The sequence below is a fragment of the Rana temporaria genome, chromosome 13 (assembly GCF_905171775.1).
Source record: "Rana temporaria chromosome 13, aRanTem1.1, whole genome shotgun sequence".
NCBI classification, from domain to species: domain Eukaryota; kingdom Metazoa; phylum Chordata; class Amphibia; order Anura; family Ranidae; genus Rana; species Rana temporaria.
Genome location: NC_053501.1, coordinates 35130090 through 35145382, shown reverse-complemented (window position 1 = coordinate 35145382; position 15293 = coordinate 35130090). Strand labels below are relative to the sequence as shown.

The 15293-nt window shown below is 43.0% G+C and overlaps 1 protein-coding gene across 1 annotated transcript in view; it reads left to right on the top strand.

Moving 5' to 3' along the window:
* Nucleotides 1–15293, top strand: part of MNAT1 (MNAT1 component of CDK activating kinase) — a 180326-nt gene that overhangs the window by 38148 nt on the left and 126885 nt on the right. The window contains exons 3-5 of the mRNA XM_040333167.1: nt 1429–1502; nt 9980–10083; nt 12624–12764. Of these exons, the coding sequence (XP_040189101.1) occupies nt 1429–1502; nt 9980–10083; nt 12624–12764 (319 nt within the window). The remainder of the gene's footprint in view (nt 1–1428; nt 1503–9979; nt 10084–12623; nt 12765–15293) is intronic.

Below are 15293 nucleotides of genomic sequence, written 5' to 3'. Positions count from 1 at the left end.
CAGAGCAGGCACAGGTTTCTGTTGACAGCAAATGGGCAAGAGAAGCGCTCTAAATGATTATTTTGTTTAATTTTACAAAACTAAAAAGGACACCAGCTATAAAGGTAAAAAAATAGATTTGCATGGTTTTTAGAAATCGTGCTTGGAGTGAGGCTTTACGTTATTTTGGCATGCAACCTCCTCCAAGACTACTGGTGCACTTTTAAGAGCCAGAAAACTCTCATTTACGTTGACCATAATATTCAAGGTTCAAAAAGCTGGTGCAGGGTTATGGCACAGGTTGTTTGCTTGATCCTTGCCTTAAACAAAAACTACAACCCTTGCATTGGGGCCCCCTTCACTGCAAGGGTTAAATGATAATTTTATCTAGACATAAAGGATTAGGCAGCTATGGTTACTTTATTCCCCGCTCCCCTGGCAGCCAACAATCTTTGCTGCCCAAAGAATAGAAAAGCCAGATTAGTCTTTGCCAAAAAACATCTAAAAAAGCCAGACCAGTATATATATATATATATATATATATATACACACACACACACTCCCCTAGCAGCCAACACTCTTCTCTGCTCTCTGGGATGTGGGCAGGTCCTTGCCCACATGACAGGACTGCTGGTCCTCCATTGTACCTGGTGTTGGAATGCATGAAATCTGCGAAGGAAAGCAACTTCAATGGACCGGTCATTCAACGTGAAGAAATTTTGCGGCAGTGAGTAATGGGGTAAATGCAGCTGCTTATTCCTCTACCCCTAGATAAAAAGAACATTTAACTTTTGCAGTACAGAGGAGACCCCACTACAAGGGTCGTTTTTTTTTCTGTTCAGTTATAAAGCAATATCGTTCCTTTGCCTTGCCTGGACAAAGCACAAGTTTGCTTTCACATCCAATCAGATGCTACCTTTCAGTTTTGTAGCAGCACTGGAAAGATGAAAGCGAGTATTGGATATCTCTGGGAGACTTCTGTCAGATACGTGTGTGATTGAGGACCAAGAGAATGTCTGTCTATAAAAGCTATCGAGTTTCAGGCCATGGAGGGGCCACATCGATCTCCAAGTTCAGTCACTTTCATGCAGTATTCTAAATTTACCTCTACGTGTATAAATCTGCCAGAGGGTGAAATGCACATAAATATGTGAAAGATTATCCAGGTTCATGTAACATACTAGACTGTAAATACTTCTATTATACCTGTGTGTGAAAACCCAGGTTCTCTCAGGATTTTACGGTAATATAAGGTTGGAATGATCTAAGAAAAGAAGGGCTGTAATGCATCCTGTAGTGTTTTTCCTTTCATCTGACAAATAGCACTAGGTAGTAACACCTCACATTGAGAAAATATAATAAAACAAATTTATATCGATCAGACGTCCATTAGCTAGCACGGATGTGGCTGAATTATTGAATTATGCTTAAATTTCTCTTTCTTGTTAGATTTAATAAGCGTGAAGAAGAATTTCCATCTCTGAGAGAATACAACGATTTTTTGGAAGAAATTGAAGAAATAGGTAGGTGTGGTGTTGTAGAATATAAAATATATTTCTACTAGCTTTTACTAAACGTCACCTAAAACTGGCTTGTCCATTTTGGGTGAACAGAAAGAGGCTAAACCCTCTGTTGGGTTTGGACTGGTGACAACAGCACTGACGTAACTCATTTCTTTCTTGAGCTTTCCTTAGAAATATGTGGTGAATGGAGCTGGGTCAAGTCATAAAATGTAATGGTCCTCCAAAGCCATGCCATGAAATATCTAAATCTCACTGCTTACAGAAAGCTTGATATCTGCATCCCTACCCCAGTTTTATAGGCCAACCCTTTTGTATAACCATTAAAGCCAAAAAAATATTGCAGTTATTCCTTAACCAGTTGTCTGCCAACATATGCTTATAAATGTCCTGATATTTGCATCTTCTGCAGCCCTGAGCTTAGTATTATCTTTCAGCCAGTGAAACCATGGCAGTGGTTCCCAGGTTCTCCCAATTTTCTTGGGGTGGTGAAATGCTACATTGTGAAGGGCGGGAGGAGCTTGGGAGAACATCTGTTTTATCACGCTTCTGGTTTCAGAGCTGTCATTTCCCAGCTACTGTAGCCAGGGAAGCTGCTGAAAAAGCACAATATGTGCTTGAGTAGCTGCAGTGGAGGGAAGGGGAGACCCCTTATGTCTCCATAAAGACGACCTGTCACTAGTTCATGCTATAGCATAGAGGGCTTGTTGGCCCCCTTGTAATATCAATAAAGTTGAATGAAACATATGAAAAAGAGTTAAAGTAAATAAAATATCATAAAAATAATTAGAAAATTTAAATCACCCATATACACAATTAAATGAAAAAATGCATTAAGGCCACACACGTATGTACAAATTAAAATGCACCGCATGTGAGGTTTGGCTGTGTGCATCGGATTGAGAGCAATAATCCTCGAACCATAATTCATGGTTAACTCTCAACTGATAACCTTTAAAGTGTCGACTATGATTAATTTTGGTTACAAATGTTATTCACGCTTTCAAGGGCACACACAGTTTTAAGGCTTGGTATGTTTGGTATCCATTTACTTGACGCTTTTCTACAAAAAAATGTGTATTGCAGTATACTGTATGTTCCTGAAAATACCTACTTAATAAACAGTTGAGCCAATATTGTGTGATATTGGAAAATTGCAAGTGCCAACATTTCATTCTACAGGGTCTCTGCTTTTAGAAAATATATAATTGTTTTGTGAAGAAATTTCTAACAAAAAAATGCAGTGTGAAAAATGAAAAAATTGACCCAGTAGAAAAGTAAAGATGCCCCACATGATTATTATTAAAGTGGCGTGTCAGCTAAAATGTCTGATTTTATATCGATCATTGGGCAACACTTTGGGAGAGGGTACAAAGTACTACATGTATTAAAAAAAAAAAAAAAAAATATTAAATCTAACTAATCTAATGTAATCATTCCTCAAATTCGTTTCCTGTAATCTCTTATTAATGTGTGGGCAGTAAACGCACTTGAAAAATTGTGAGGCCTGAGTGAGCAGAAGGATAACCTCATCCCTGCACTGCTTCTCATTCATTATTCAGTTATGGCTTTGTTGTCTGGCAGGGGAGGATGGATTAGAATTGTGGTAGTAGAAAGTTACAGTACCTAGTTTAGCAGTTCCCTTATCTCACTTATGCACGTTATAGCTTGGATATCAGATTTTGGACGATGCAGTTATGGATGGACTGACTCAATTGTTTTTGTTTTGTGGGTTTGTTGACGGTGGTATTTGCTGTGTTGCCCACCCTTCATTTGGACTCATTTGAGATTCCCCAGTGGTCTCTGATTCCATTGATGAACAATTATTATAATTGTTATACTGACTATACAATTCTTTTCTTGGAGTCCATCAAGGGACACAAGCCCCACCCCCTCTAAGTTTATGATCTACTTCAAACAGTGATTTTCTAAAATTGTAATTATATTTCAGACAGGAGGCTTCGTATCTTGCATTAATCTTTCTTTTTAATGCTCATAGCAGAAACATAACATTTATTTCTTTAATAAAAATGTAGAAAAATTTCTTCAAAACTACAATACCCAGCAGCCCCGGGGACCCCTCCCCCTAGGCCACAGTCTCTATATAAGGGGCTGTCTGGGTCTCCTCCTCCTCTTTCTTTCTGCTCATGGCAAGATAAGTACCACTCTATTGTTTGTTATATATATTTTGTCAATTTTATCTAATAATCACTGTCTAAATAATTGTATATTTAATTGTATATTGATTGTATTTTTTATTTACACATGGGTGACAGGTTATTATCCCCCTAGGACCGGGATACTGCGTTTTATCGCTATCCCGGTTCTATTTTACTTTCTGTCAGCATAGTGCGTTTCTCCTGTCTTGGTCTGACAGGCAACCTGTCCCCTTTGCAGCGTCTTCCCCCGCTCCCCCCCCCGTGCGCACCGCTTCGCGGGCTTTCTCTCTCTGCCTGAGGGCGCGGCTAGTGACAGGAGAGCCTACGTCACGCTGCAGTCCTCAGGCGACCAATCACAGCGCTCCCGGCCGTGATCTCGCGAGATTACGGCCGGGGATTCCACAAGCAGTACCCTCTCTCCTCCACTGTCGTAGCAGACGGAGACAGAGGCACACTGCTGGCTGGCAATAGCGCTACCGCTCCCCCCCCCATCGGAATCATTAAAGACACAGGTACCACTGTATCATTCTGGGGAACATCTCTCCCCAAAGACCTCAGGGACCGCTGCATAGCTTGGGGGAACGTCTCTCCCCTACCCCCATTGCCAGTATACTGCACGACTGTGCTGTATACTATTACACCAAGTTTCCCTCCAATTGTTTTGACAGGTCTCCCTTGAATCCCAGTGACTGTACTACTGTACGGTACACTCATACCACATAAAGATAAATTAACCCTTGATTGATTGTCAGTGATTTATCCCTGACGATCTCTGAATTAGAACCTAAAATAAATTGTACTAAAATAAAATAGCAAATCTGGGAATGGCAGCGGACGGTCACGCATCCGGCTTTTCTGGACTGGCTGAGGAGGTGGACCTGGATGTTTCACACCTGATATCCACGACCCAAATACAGGACTTGATTACCAAGTCCATCCAAGCAGCACTGGCTGCCAATACTGTAAACCAGACCGTACCGTCCACCTCGGGATGCCACCCTCCTAAGGGAAAAGCAACCCAGAAATTAAAGCACTTAACAGTGCACTTCGACTCCCCGGCAGGGGAAGATTATAATGTGCCCCAGGCAGGACCCGAACCGGTCTGCCGCACCCCGCATACAAATGACCTAAACCGACCCTTGAACCCCAAGGAGTTTAAAAGGGGACAAAAATCCGCCAGGCGGATTAAACCGGACTCATTTGAGACGTCCGAAGACGAGTCCGAGGTATCTGACAGAGCCGAGACCTCTGACTCAGACCTAGAGGACGAGGATGATGCGGGGTTTACGGCGGAATGTCAGGACGCCAACACCGAGGTGCAGCAAACGGCCATTCTGGATTCGCAGGGTCATTCTCTTTTTAACCCTGACGAAATATCACACCCCCGCTCAGGGGATTGGGCCCCATTACCCCATGTGGCCCAATACCTCGAACTATGGACCAGACGCTCCTTAGACAGAGCAAACCGTAACAAACTACGAGCGGAATGCCCCAGGCCATACGTGGCAAACAAGGTGGCGAGCACCCCGGAAATAGACCCGGTGCTCCTAAAATATCTTACTAGATCTGGAAAGTACTCCAAAAAGGGCATTGAGAGGTCTTTCAAAGCCATCCAGGACCGCATACTGGACCTACTAGGTCCACTCACTAAAATACTAAACTTATCAGAGCAAGCGGCTTCAACAGCCCAACCTATAGACCTGATACAGTTGAGAGGTTGGGCCCAACGCGCAATCTGCCTATTGGGTACCGCAAACACAACCTGCTCAGTGGAGCGTCGCCGCTCCATTCTGATGAAATTGGACCCTCAACTTAGCCACCTAGCGGAAAACGAGCCAGGACCATCCGCAGAGGGTCTACTGTTTGGGGATGATCTGATCAAGAACATCAATAAATTTATCAGCCTTTTCTCAAGCTTGGACAAGGCACAGACCTCGCTGAGGAAATCACAACCTGGAAAGGTTTTTGGGAAGGCCGGTAGAAGCAGAGGGCGTTCTACCGGCCGCACTGCCCCATACAGGCCCTACTCTAGACCACCTAGCCAGCAGTACACGCCTGCTCCACAACCATACGCCATGCCTATGGCCCATCCTGCTCCCTTCTTCCCGCCACGAGGACGTCCCTGGAGAGGACGTGGGGGACGTGGATTCCCAAGGTCTAGACCTCCGACCGGTGAGTACACACCTACACTCAATTCCACACACACTGGTGGGGGGCAGGCTGATGTATTTTTCCCACGTCTGGTCCACGATTTCGGCAGACGCGTGGATTCTCAATACGGTATCAGGATACCGGATAGAACTCTTATCTCACCCGACCCTGAATGTGATACCCCAACCCATCCATTTTTCTTCCCAAAATGTGGACTTAATAGACGAAGAACTCAAAGAGCTTCTGTCCAAAGGGGCGGTTCGGGAGGTAGATCCCTGCTCGCCCGGGTTTATCAGCAACATATTTCTGGTCAAGAAGAAGGACGGTGGCTACCGCCCCGTCATAAATTTAAGAGAACTCAACCAACATGTGGCCTACCGCCATTTCAAGATGGAGGGTATCCATCTGCTACGCGACCTCCTCTGGCCAGGAGACTGGCTAGTGAAGATAGATTTAAAAGACGCGTACCTTACGGTCCCTATGCACACCGAATCTCAATCCTTCCTAAGATTTCGGTGGAAGGACCGAATGTGGCAATTCACCTGCCTCCCATTCGGATTGTCATCAGCCCCCTGGTGTTTCACCAAGCTCCTCAAACCGGTAGTAGCCGCTCTGAGGAGCAGGGGCGTTCGCCTAATCATTTATCTGGACGACATGCTAATTTTGGCACGTTCCAGACGACAAGCCTCATTACACAGCCAATGGGCGGTTTCACTATTGACGGAACTCGGGTTCCTCATCAATTTCAAGAAGTCTACCCTGGATCCCTCTCAGGAAATGGAATTCCTGGGGTTTCTAGTAGACACCAAACAGGCTATGCTTCTCTTGCCCAAGTCAAAATTGGCGTTGATTCGCAAGGAAATCAGAGCCACGCTACGCAAAGGCTTAGTATCCCTACGGGTGATAGCTCGCATAGTAGGCCTCCTATCGGCCTCTATTCAAGCAATTTTCCCGGCCCCCTTACATTATCGAGCTCTACAGAGACTCAAAACATTACATTTACGCCAAGGCCTACGATACGCGGACGAAGTTCCGTTGGACCCAGACGCCATAGAGGAATTGCTATGGTGGCTTCGCCACGCTGTGGCATGGAATGGCAGGACGATTTTCAACTCCTACCCCGACGTGATCTTAGAATCCGACGCGAGTCGCCAAGGCTGGGGTGCCCGATGCGGACACCTTACCACCGGAGGGAAATGGTCCGAGAGAGAGTCTCTCCTCCATATCAATGCCCTGGAACTCCTGGCAGCATATTTTGCGATCAGGAGTTTTATTCCTCATACGGCCAACAAGTGCGTACTTTTACGCATGGACAACGTGGCAGCGGTACAGTATATCAACCGCTTGGGAGGCACAAAATCCAAAATTCTGGCGGACATTGCGTCCGAGTTTTGGCAATACTGCCTTTCCATAAATGTCACCCCAGTAGCAGAATACCTTCCAGGCATATCCAACACGGTTGCGGACTGGAACTCGCGGTATCTTACAGACTCCAGCGACTGGTCACTGGATCGTACGGTTTTCCTATCATTACAAAACCTGTGGGGTCCTTTACACACGGACCTCTTCGCTTCCCGCCTCAACCGGCAACTACCACGCTTTTACAGCTGGAGGCCGGATCCAGAGGCGACAGCAGTCGACGCGTTCCGACAATTCTGGACGCGGGGGACGCATTATGCGTTCCCTCCATTCAACATGATCACCAGGACACTCCTCCAGGTGGCAAGTCAGATGGCGACAGTGGTGTTGGTCACCCCTTGGTGGCCGACTCAACCATGGTTCCCACTTCTCCTGGGAATGGCGATCGATTACCCTCGACTACTTCCATTCTCTCATCATCTCCTGTCCAACACATCCGGAAGTTATCATCCACTGATACTGGACGGCAACCTGCATCTCCTAGCGTGGTTGGTTTCGGGGTCGCAGACACCGATTGCGATATTTCACAATCGGCTAGAGACCTCCTCGCCCTGGCCTGGGCCCCAGGGACTAGATCGGCGTACAGATCTGCCTGGTCCCTATGGGTTCGTTGGTGTGATCGACGGCAAGTTAATGCCGTTCATGCACCTATATCAGACATAGTCAACTATCTAGCTGATTCTTATGAGACCGGTAAATCCTACAGTTCATTGAATGTCTATAGATCAGCCATTTCGGCTTATCATTGCCCTGTAGACACTTTGCCTGTAGGCAGACACCCCTTGGTTTGTCGGCTTCTACGAGGGGTGAAGTTCAAACGCCCCCCTCGGCCTAGATACCAAGTTACGTGGGATGTCAACAGGGTTCTGGAACTTTTCAGCACTTGGGAGGACAATGACGCCCTCTCGTTGAAGAAGCTTTCGATTAAACTCGCTACCCTTCTATGTCTGATTTCCATCAAAAGAGTTTCAGATGTTAGGGCATTAGACATATCTCGGCGTCAATTCTCGCCAGAAGGGGTACGTTTTTCCGTGGTTCGTAGGACAAAGACGGGAATTCATACAGTATTTTACCCATTCTTTCCTGACCATCCACATATCTGTGTGGTTCGTTGTCTTCAACAATACGAATCAAGAACTGCATCCCTGCGGTCACTTGATCATAATCAACTATTGATCTCATACGTGAAACCTCACCTCCCAGTGTCTTCAGCATCATTAGCCAGATGGGTGAGAACGGCCATGCAACTGGCCGGGATCGACGTATCGCTCTTTGGAGCTCACTCCTCTAGAGGTGCCATGGCTACCAAAGTGGTCACATCAGGTGGTTCACTTTCGGACCTTTTACTAGCAGCAGATTGGTCATCAGAAACGACCTTTCGGCAATATTATTTCCGACCACAGGACCATGTCTCCACTTCTATACTTTAAGGATTGTGTATTTACATGTATGATAATGTATGATAGCTTTAAACTTGCAAGATACGAAGCCTCCTGTCTGAAATATAATTCGGGATTTTCCTAGTTATCATGACGGAAAATCTGAGTTATATGATGACAGGAGGCGAGTATCTTCCCACCCGACCCACCCCTATCACGATACCTTTTTTATCATTTCAGGTTACTGAAGGGTGGAGAACAAACCTATACGGACGGTAATACAAAGTTCTGCAGTTCCCGAATGATGGGTCTTCTGTTTTGTTCCAGTTGAACACTGTTCTGACGGTATATTAGCCGACCTGTTGAAAGTTGAAGGGCCCAGTTGGTCCGGTTTCCAGCATCGGAGGAGGAGTCCCCGAACAACACGGAACGAAGTTCAAGTCGACAAGCTTACGAGATGTCAAAGATCGCACAAAGAAAGAGGAGGAGGAGACCCAGACAGCCCCTTATATAGAGACTGTGGCCTAGGGGGAGGGGTCCCCGGGGCTGCTGGGTATTGTAGTTTTGAAGAAATTTTTCTACATTTTTATTAAAGAAATAAATGTTATGTTTCTGCTATGAGCATTAAAAAGAAAGATTAATGCAAGATACTCGCCTCCTGTCATCATATAACTCAGATTTTCCGTCATGATAACTAGGAAAATCCCGAAATATTATGGGTGTTGGGGGAGGTTATACTTTGCTTGCCAACAGCTTTTTGTTTGCCAGTGTCCAGTTCCTCCTAAAGGCGGCAGTGAAGCCCAACAGTCTCAGATTCCACTGATCCTGCGTCCCTTGTGGAATTCCAAGAAAAGGATTTTACAGTGATAAAAATAACGACTTGCTCATGTCACCGGTCTTTGTTCCCTTGAAGAGCTATAGTGGGTAAAAAAATCTTCAGCGTCTGACTGTTTCTGGTGTGTTGGATGCCTTGACCCCAGCGTGATATGGTTTTACCCACCAGCCCATATGCCACTACAGTGCAGAGGGGTACATCCTGGGCTTCTGACATACCTAGATGTGTCGCATGCTAAAAAAAAATTGGCAGTGATTTAGCATTTTTTTTTTTTTTTTTAACCAACTATATCATCACTTAAATACCTAGTAATACGACTGCAGGAAATGTACTGTCGCACCTGATATTTTTTTTGGTTTGTTGAATATCCATCAACTCCTAAAAATATAGATATAGATATAGATATAGATATAGATATAGATATATATAGATATATATAGATATAGATTGATATATATATATATAGATATATATATATAGAGATATATAAAAAAATTATTATTATTTATTTTCCTTTTTGTCCCCCTATTTTTCCAGTGTTCAACTTGACCAACAATGTTGATCTTGACAACACCAAAAAAAAGATCGATATGTACCAAAAGCTGAACAAAGATACCATCGTAAGAAACAAAATGAAACTGGTTAGTATTGTATCATATATTAAGTTTTCACTGTTTTGACTTTTATCTTTAGCTGTTACAAGCAATGGTCACTAGGAACTGGCTTAGCAAGGCTGAAATATTGAATTGCTAATGATAGCAAAGCTGGGAATGGCAATATTCTGATCCTGCAACTTTTCACATAGGATCAAAGGATCAGCCAGCTGTGTTCCTTTCTCTTTTATTCTGTTCCATGGTTTTAAGTACTGTACATGGCTTAAAGCGGAGGTTCACCCAAATAACATCTATATCAGACTAAATTCTTTATACTTCAAACATGTACAATTGGCATTTTTTTATATTTTTTTAGGCTGCACATACATTATAATCTATATTTGCAATCCGGCTTCCGGGTACTTCTCCCGCGGGAGTAGGCGTTTCCAAGCTGAGCCGCAATGTAATCTGGGAGTTCGCTCAGATGATTGATGTCTATCAGAAAAAGTTCCCTCCGGCTGATAATGCCCCGCCCCCATTTTGCGTAGTTGCGTCACGAGTGTCACGGAGTTTTTCGAAAAAACCCGAACATGCAGAGCTGCGCGTCGGCTCTATACGGCGCCTCTGCAGTCAGCTCTACACGGCTCCTGACTCTCAGCTCTGCATGTTCGGGTTCTTTCGGAAATTCCGTGACGCAACTACGCAATACGGGGGGCGGGGCCTTATCCGCCGGGGGGAAAACATTCTGATGGACATCAATCATCTGGGCGAACTCTCAGCTTGGAAACGCCTACTCTCGCGGGTGAAGTACCGGAAGCCAGATTGCAAATATAGATTATAAGGTATGTGCAGACTAAAAAAAAAAAAAATGCCAATTGTACATGTTGGAAGTATAAAGAATTGAGTCTGATATAGATGTTATTTGGGTGAACCTCCGCTTTAAGTATTGTCTGATGATTCAAAATATGAAATAATGCCTACTTGTCTCAGATTAGGCCATGCTCCTCATCACAAATGTGATGAATATTGTTTGATATGTGCATTGTGTGTATACTTTAGGTTATATATATATATATATATAAATGTGTGTATGTGTGTGTGTATATTTTTATATATACAGTGGTACCTTGGATTAAGAGCTTAATTTGTTCCAGAAGAATGCTTGTAACCCAAAGCACTTGTATTGGAAACTCAGATCATTTGTTCCACAGTGACTTCTATTGCATGCAGTACCGCATGTGGCCAGAGGAGAGGGGGGGCATCGGAAACCACTTGGAAACTTTCAGAGTGGCTCCAAGTGCATCCGAGCGGCTCAGTGTCACCGGTGCCCCCACACCTCTGGCCAAGTGCGGTACTGCACACAGCAGAGGCTATACAAATAATAGCTTGTATTAACCCCCTTCCCGACCGCTGCATGTACATTTACGTCGGCAGAATGGCACGTACAGGCACATTGGCGTACCTGTACGTCCCTGCCTTTCCGTGGGTCAGGGGTCCGATCGGGGACCCCCCCGCGACATGCGGCGGTCGGGTTTCCGCGGGAAGCGATACGGGGCGCCGGCGCGGCTATTCGTTTATAGCCGCTCCGTCGCGATCGCTCCCCGGAGCTGAAGAACGGGGAGAGCCGTATGTAAACACGGCTTCCCCGTGCTTCACTATGGCGCTGCATCGATCGAGTGATCCCTTATATAGGGAGACTTGATTGATGATGTCAGTCCTACAGCCACACCCCCCTACAGTTGTAAACACACACTAGGTGAACATTAAATCCTACAGCGCCCCCTGTGGTTAACTCCCAAACTGCAACTGTCATTTTCACAATAAAGAATGCAATTTAAATGCATTTTTTGCTGTGAAAATGACAGTGGTCCCAAAATTGTCCGAAGTGTCCGCCATAATGTCGCAGTCACGGAAAAAATCGCTGATCGCCGCCATTAGTAGTAAAAAAAAAAATAATAAAAATGCAATAAAACTATCCCCTATTTTGTAAACGCTATAAATTTTGCGCAAACCAACTGATAAACGATTATTGCGATTTTTTTTTTTACCAAAAATAGGTAGAAGAATACGTATCGGCCTAAACCGAGGAAAAAAATATTTTGTATATATGTTTTTGGGGGATATTTATTATAGCAAAAAGTAAAATATATTGCACTTTTTTCAAAATCGTCGCTCTATTTTTGTTTATAGCGCAAAAAATAAAAACCGCAGAGGTGATCAAATACCACCAAAAGAAAGCTCTATTTGTGGGGAAAAAAGGACGCCAATTTTGTTTGGGAGCCACGTCGCACGACCGCGCAATTGTCTGTTAAAGCGACGCAGTGCCGAATTGTAAAAACACCTTGGGTCTTTAGGCAGCATATTGGTCCGGTCCTTAAGTGGTTAAGAAACGCTTGTTAACCGCGTTACTCGCAATCCAAGGTATTAGTTTGTGTGTGTATATTTATATATATATATATATATATATATATATATATATATATATATATATATATATATATATATATATATATATATTGCATATAACATTTTTTTTTTTTGTAGTAATATATGGTAAATATATTGGTAAACCTGTCTTTATGCCTTAGACTAGGGAGCAGGAAGAGCTAGAAGAGGCCCTGGAAGTTGAGAAGCAAGACAATGAGCAAAAAAGGCTTCTTATACAGAAGGAAGAACTATTTCAGCAAAAGATGAAAAGGAAGAATAAGCAGGAATTATTGGATCAGCTGGTAAATATGTCTGTTTTTATTGTCATAAACATAGTCTTTGCTTTTGCGGCTGGGTTCACACTATAGCGATGTCAGTCATTGTATGTGATTCGCACCGCATTGCGGTGCAGATCACATGTGATGTGTGTGAGATGCAAATTCAGCCATACAGATTGTATGGCTGATTTCACATCACATTCGGACGAAACATTTACGCCCTTAGAAAGCCTGTAGGCGGTAATTTGGTTCTCGGGGTCCTGTATGCCGCTAGGCTTCCGAAAAATCTCACACATGTGGTATCCCTGTACTCGGGAGAAGCAGCACTGTATTTTGGGGTGTAATGTCACATCTACCCATAGCATGTGTGAGCAATATATCATTTAGGCTGCATTCACACCTGAGCATTTCGAAGTCACGTGTTTTTGCCACGATCCTGTTTAGGTCAACAATGTAAAAGGCAGAAAAAACGCCTGTAATCTGCTCCAAAGAAGCTCATGTTCTTTTTTGAGCTTGGGGCGTTTTTCAAGTGTTTTTTACTTCAGGTGACAAAACGCTCAGATGTGAACAGGTGCAATTGAAATGAATCGGATTTTGCTTGTTGGGTAATTTTCATGCGTTTTTTTTGGGGCGTTTTTGAACTTTTTATAAGCTGAAAGCGCTCAGATGTGAATGCAGCATTAGTGACAACTTTGTGTAAAAAAAATATATAATTTTCCCCAAACTTGTGTCAAAATTTTAAATATTCCATGGACTTAACATGCCCCTCGGCAAATAGCTTGAGGTGTCTACTTTCCAAAAAGGGGTCATGGGGGGGGGGGGGGGGTTAATTTGAACTGTCCTGGCATTTTATGCCCAACATAAATTACTTTGAACCCCCAAACATTATATATGTTTTTTAAAGCAGAGGCCCTGGTGGGTGTTGCAATTTTTCAAACACATATTTTGGGGGAAACACTTTATTTTAATAACATACTATACTAAAACATACTATATTTCCCAAATGTTTGGTTAAATATAAAAGATGATCTTATGCCGAGTACATAGATGCCAAACACAACATGCTTGAAAATGACACACACCTGTGCAGCGGCGACAAACTATATACATTTTTAAAAGCCTTTACAGGTTACTACTTTAGATTTACAGAGGATGTCTACTGCTAAAATGGCTGCCCTCGATCTGACGTTCACGGTGATACCTCACATGCATATTCTTTTTACAGCGTCCCTTTAATTTTTTTTATTGTTATCATTGTTATCCCACTCCTTTTAATAGCAGTCTAGCGGCTAATGAAAGCTGACCGCCGGCTAAAAAAAACAATACCTAAACCTGCAGGCATCATTCTGGTATAACCACTCAAAGTCCAGCAACATACCAGTACATCGCTGGTACTTGTTGGGCATATATTGTAATGTTGTTTTTTTTCACGCCGCCCATGGGCTGAACGAAAAAGAAAGAACCCAACAGATGCCTCCAAATCTCTGCCAAGAAAAGTAAATAAAAATATATCCCGAAAGCATAGGGGCAAATCCGTCCCTAATGTCCACCCCTGCCCCTGTGCTTCCGCAGATATGCTTTTTTTTTTTTAACTGGTGTTGCAATCGCCCCCTACAGTGCTGGAGTCGCTGATTTGCGTATCGTGAGAGCAAACCCTGTTGCTGTCAAAATAAATAAATCAGTTCTCCAGCTGAATGGCGTACTTGCAAATCAAACAATGGTAACAATAAATCACAGTATGAATAAAACTTTAACTCAATAAAACTTTTTTTAATTGCAATCTGTGCCAAAAAAAAGAGTAAAAAATATGCCGAAACACCTGCCATTCTTTTAGTAGGGTATTATTAACCTGTGTCCACCATTCCTCATATGTAGGAACACTCAGAGATATCTATTTTTCTGCAATCGACTTCTGTGCTATATGGCATCTTATTAATAGCCGTCTTAACTGCTGGTATACAGTATATGTTTATTTTTCTAAGTAACTTGGTACACTTATTCTAGGATCCAATTGTATCTGCGTTTTATATTTTACATATTTTGTGTAGTCTGCCATCACCATTTATTTGAATAATTTTAGATTTATTGGCCTTTGTTACTTTGCTCAGCTTTAAAAAAACAAACAAACAAAAAAAACAAACAAGTTGCACTGGGCATAGAAACGTCTTGTCTGATATTGCCCTTATTACACTACATGTGGATATATAATGAGTATATTGAAGCAGTATCTGGCCTTCTTTTATTTTTTTTTTATTGCATTTGTAGAGATTTAACATACAAACAATAGTCACAACAATACACAAACAATACAATGTTACCGCACCCTCAGCCAGTACAGAAAAGGGATCTTGTAAAGCAAATAATATAGAAATGTAAAATAACTCGTAGACAGAATCTTGCTAATCCTTCATAGCATATTATCCCCATGCATCAAAATTGTCGTGTTTTTTTGTTTTTGTTTATAGCGCAAAACAATTTAAACTGCAGAGGTGATAAAATACCACCAAAAGAAAGATCTATTTGTGGGAAAATAAGGACTTTAATTTTGTGTGC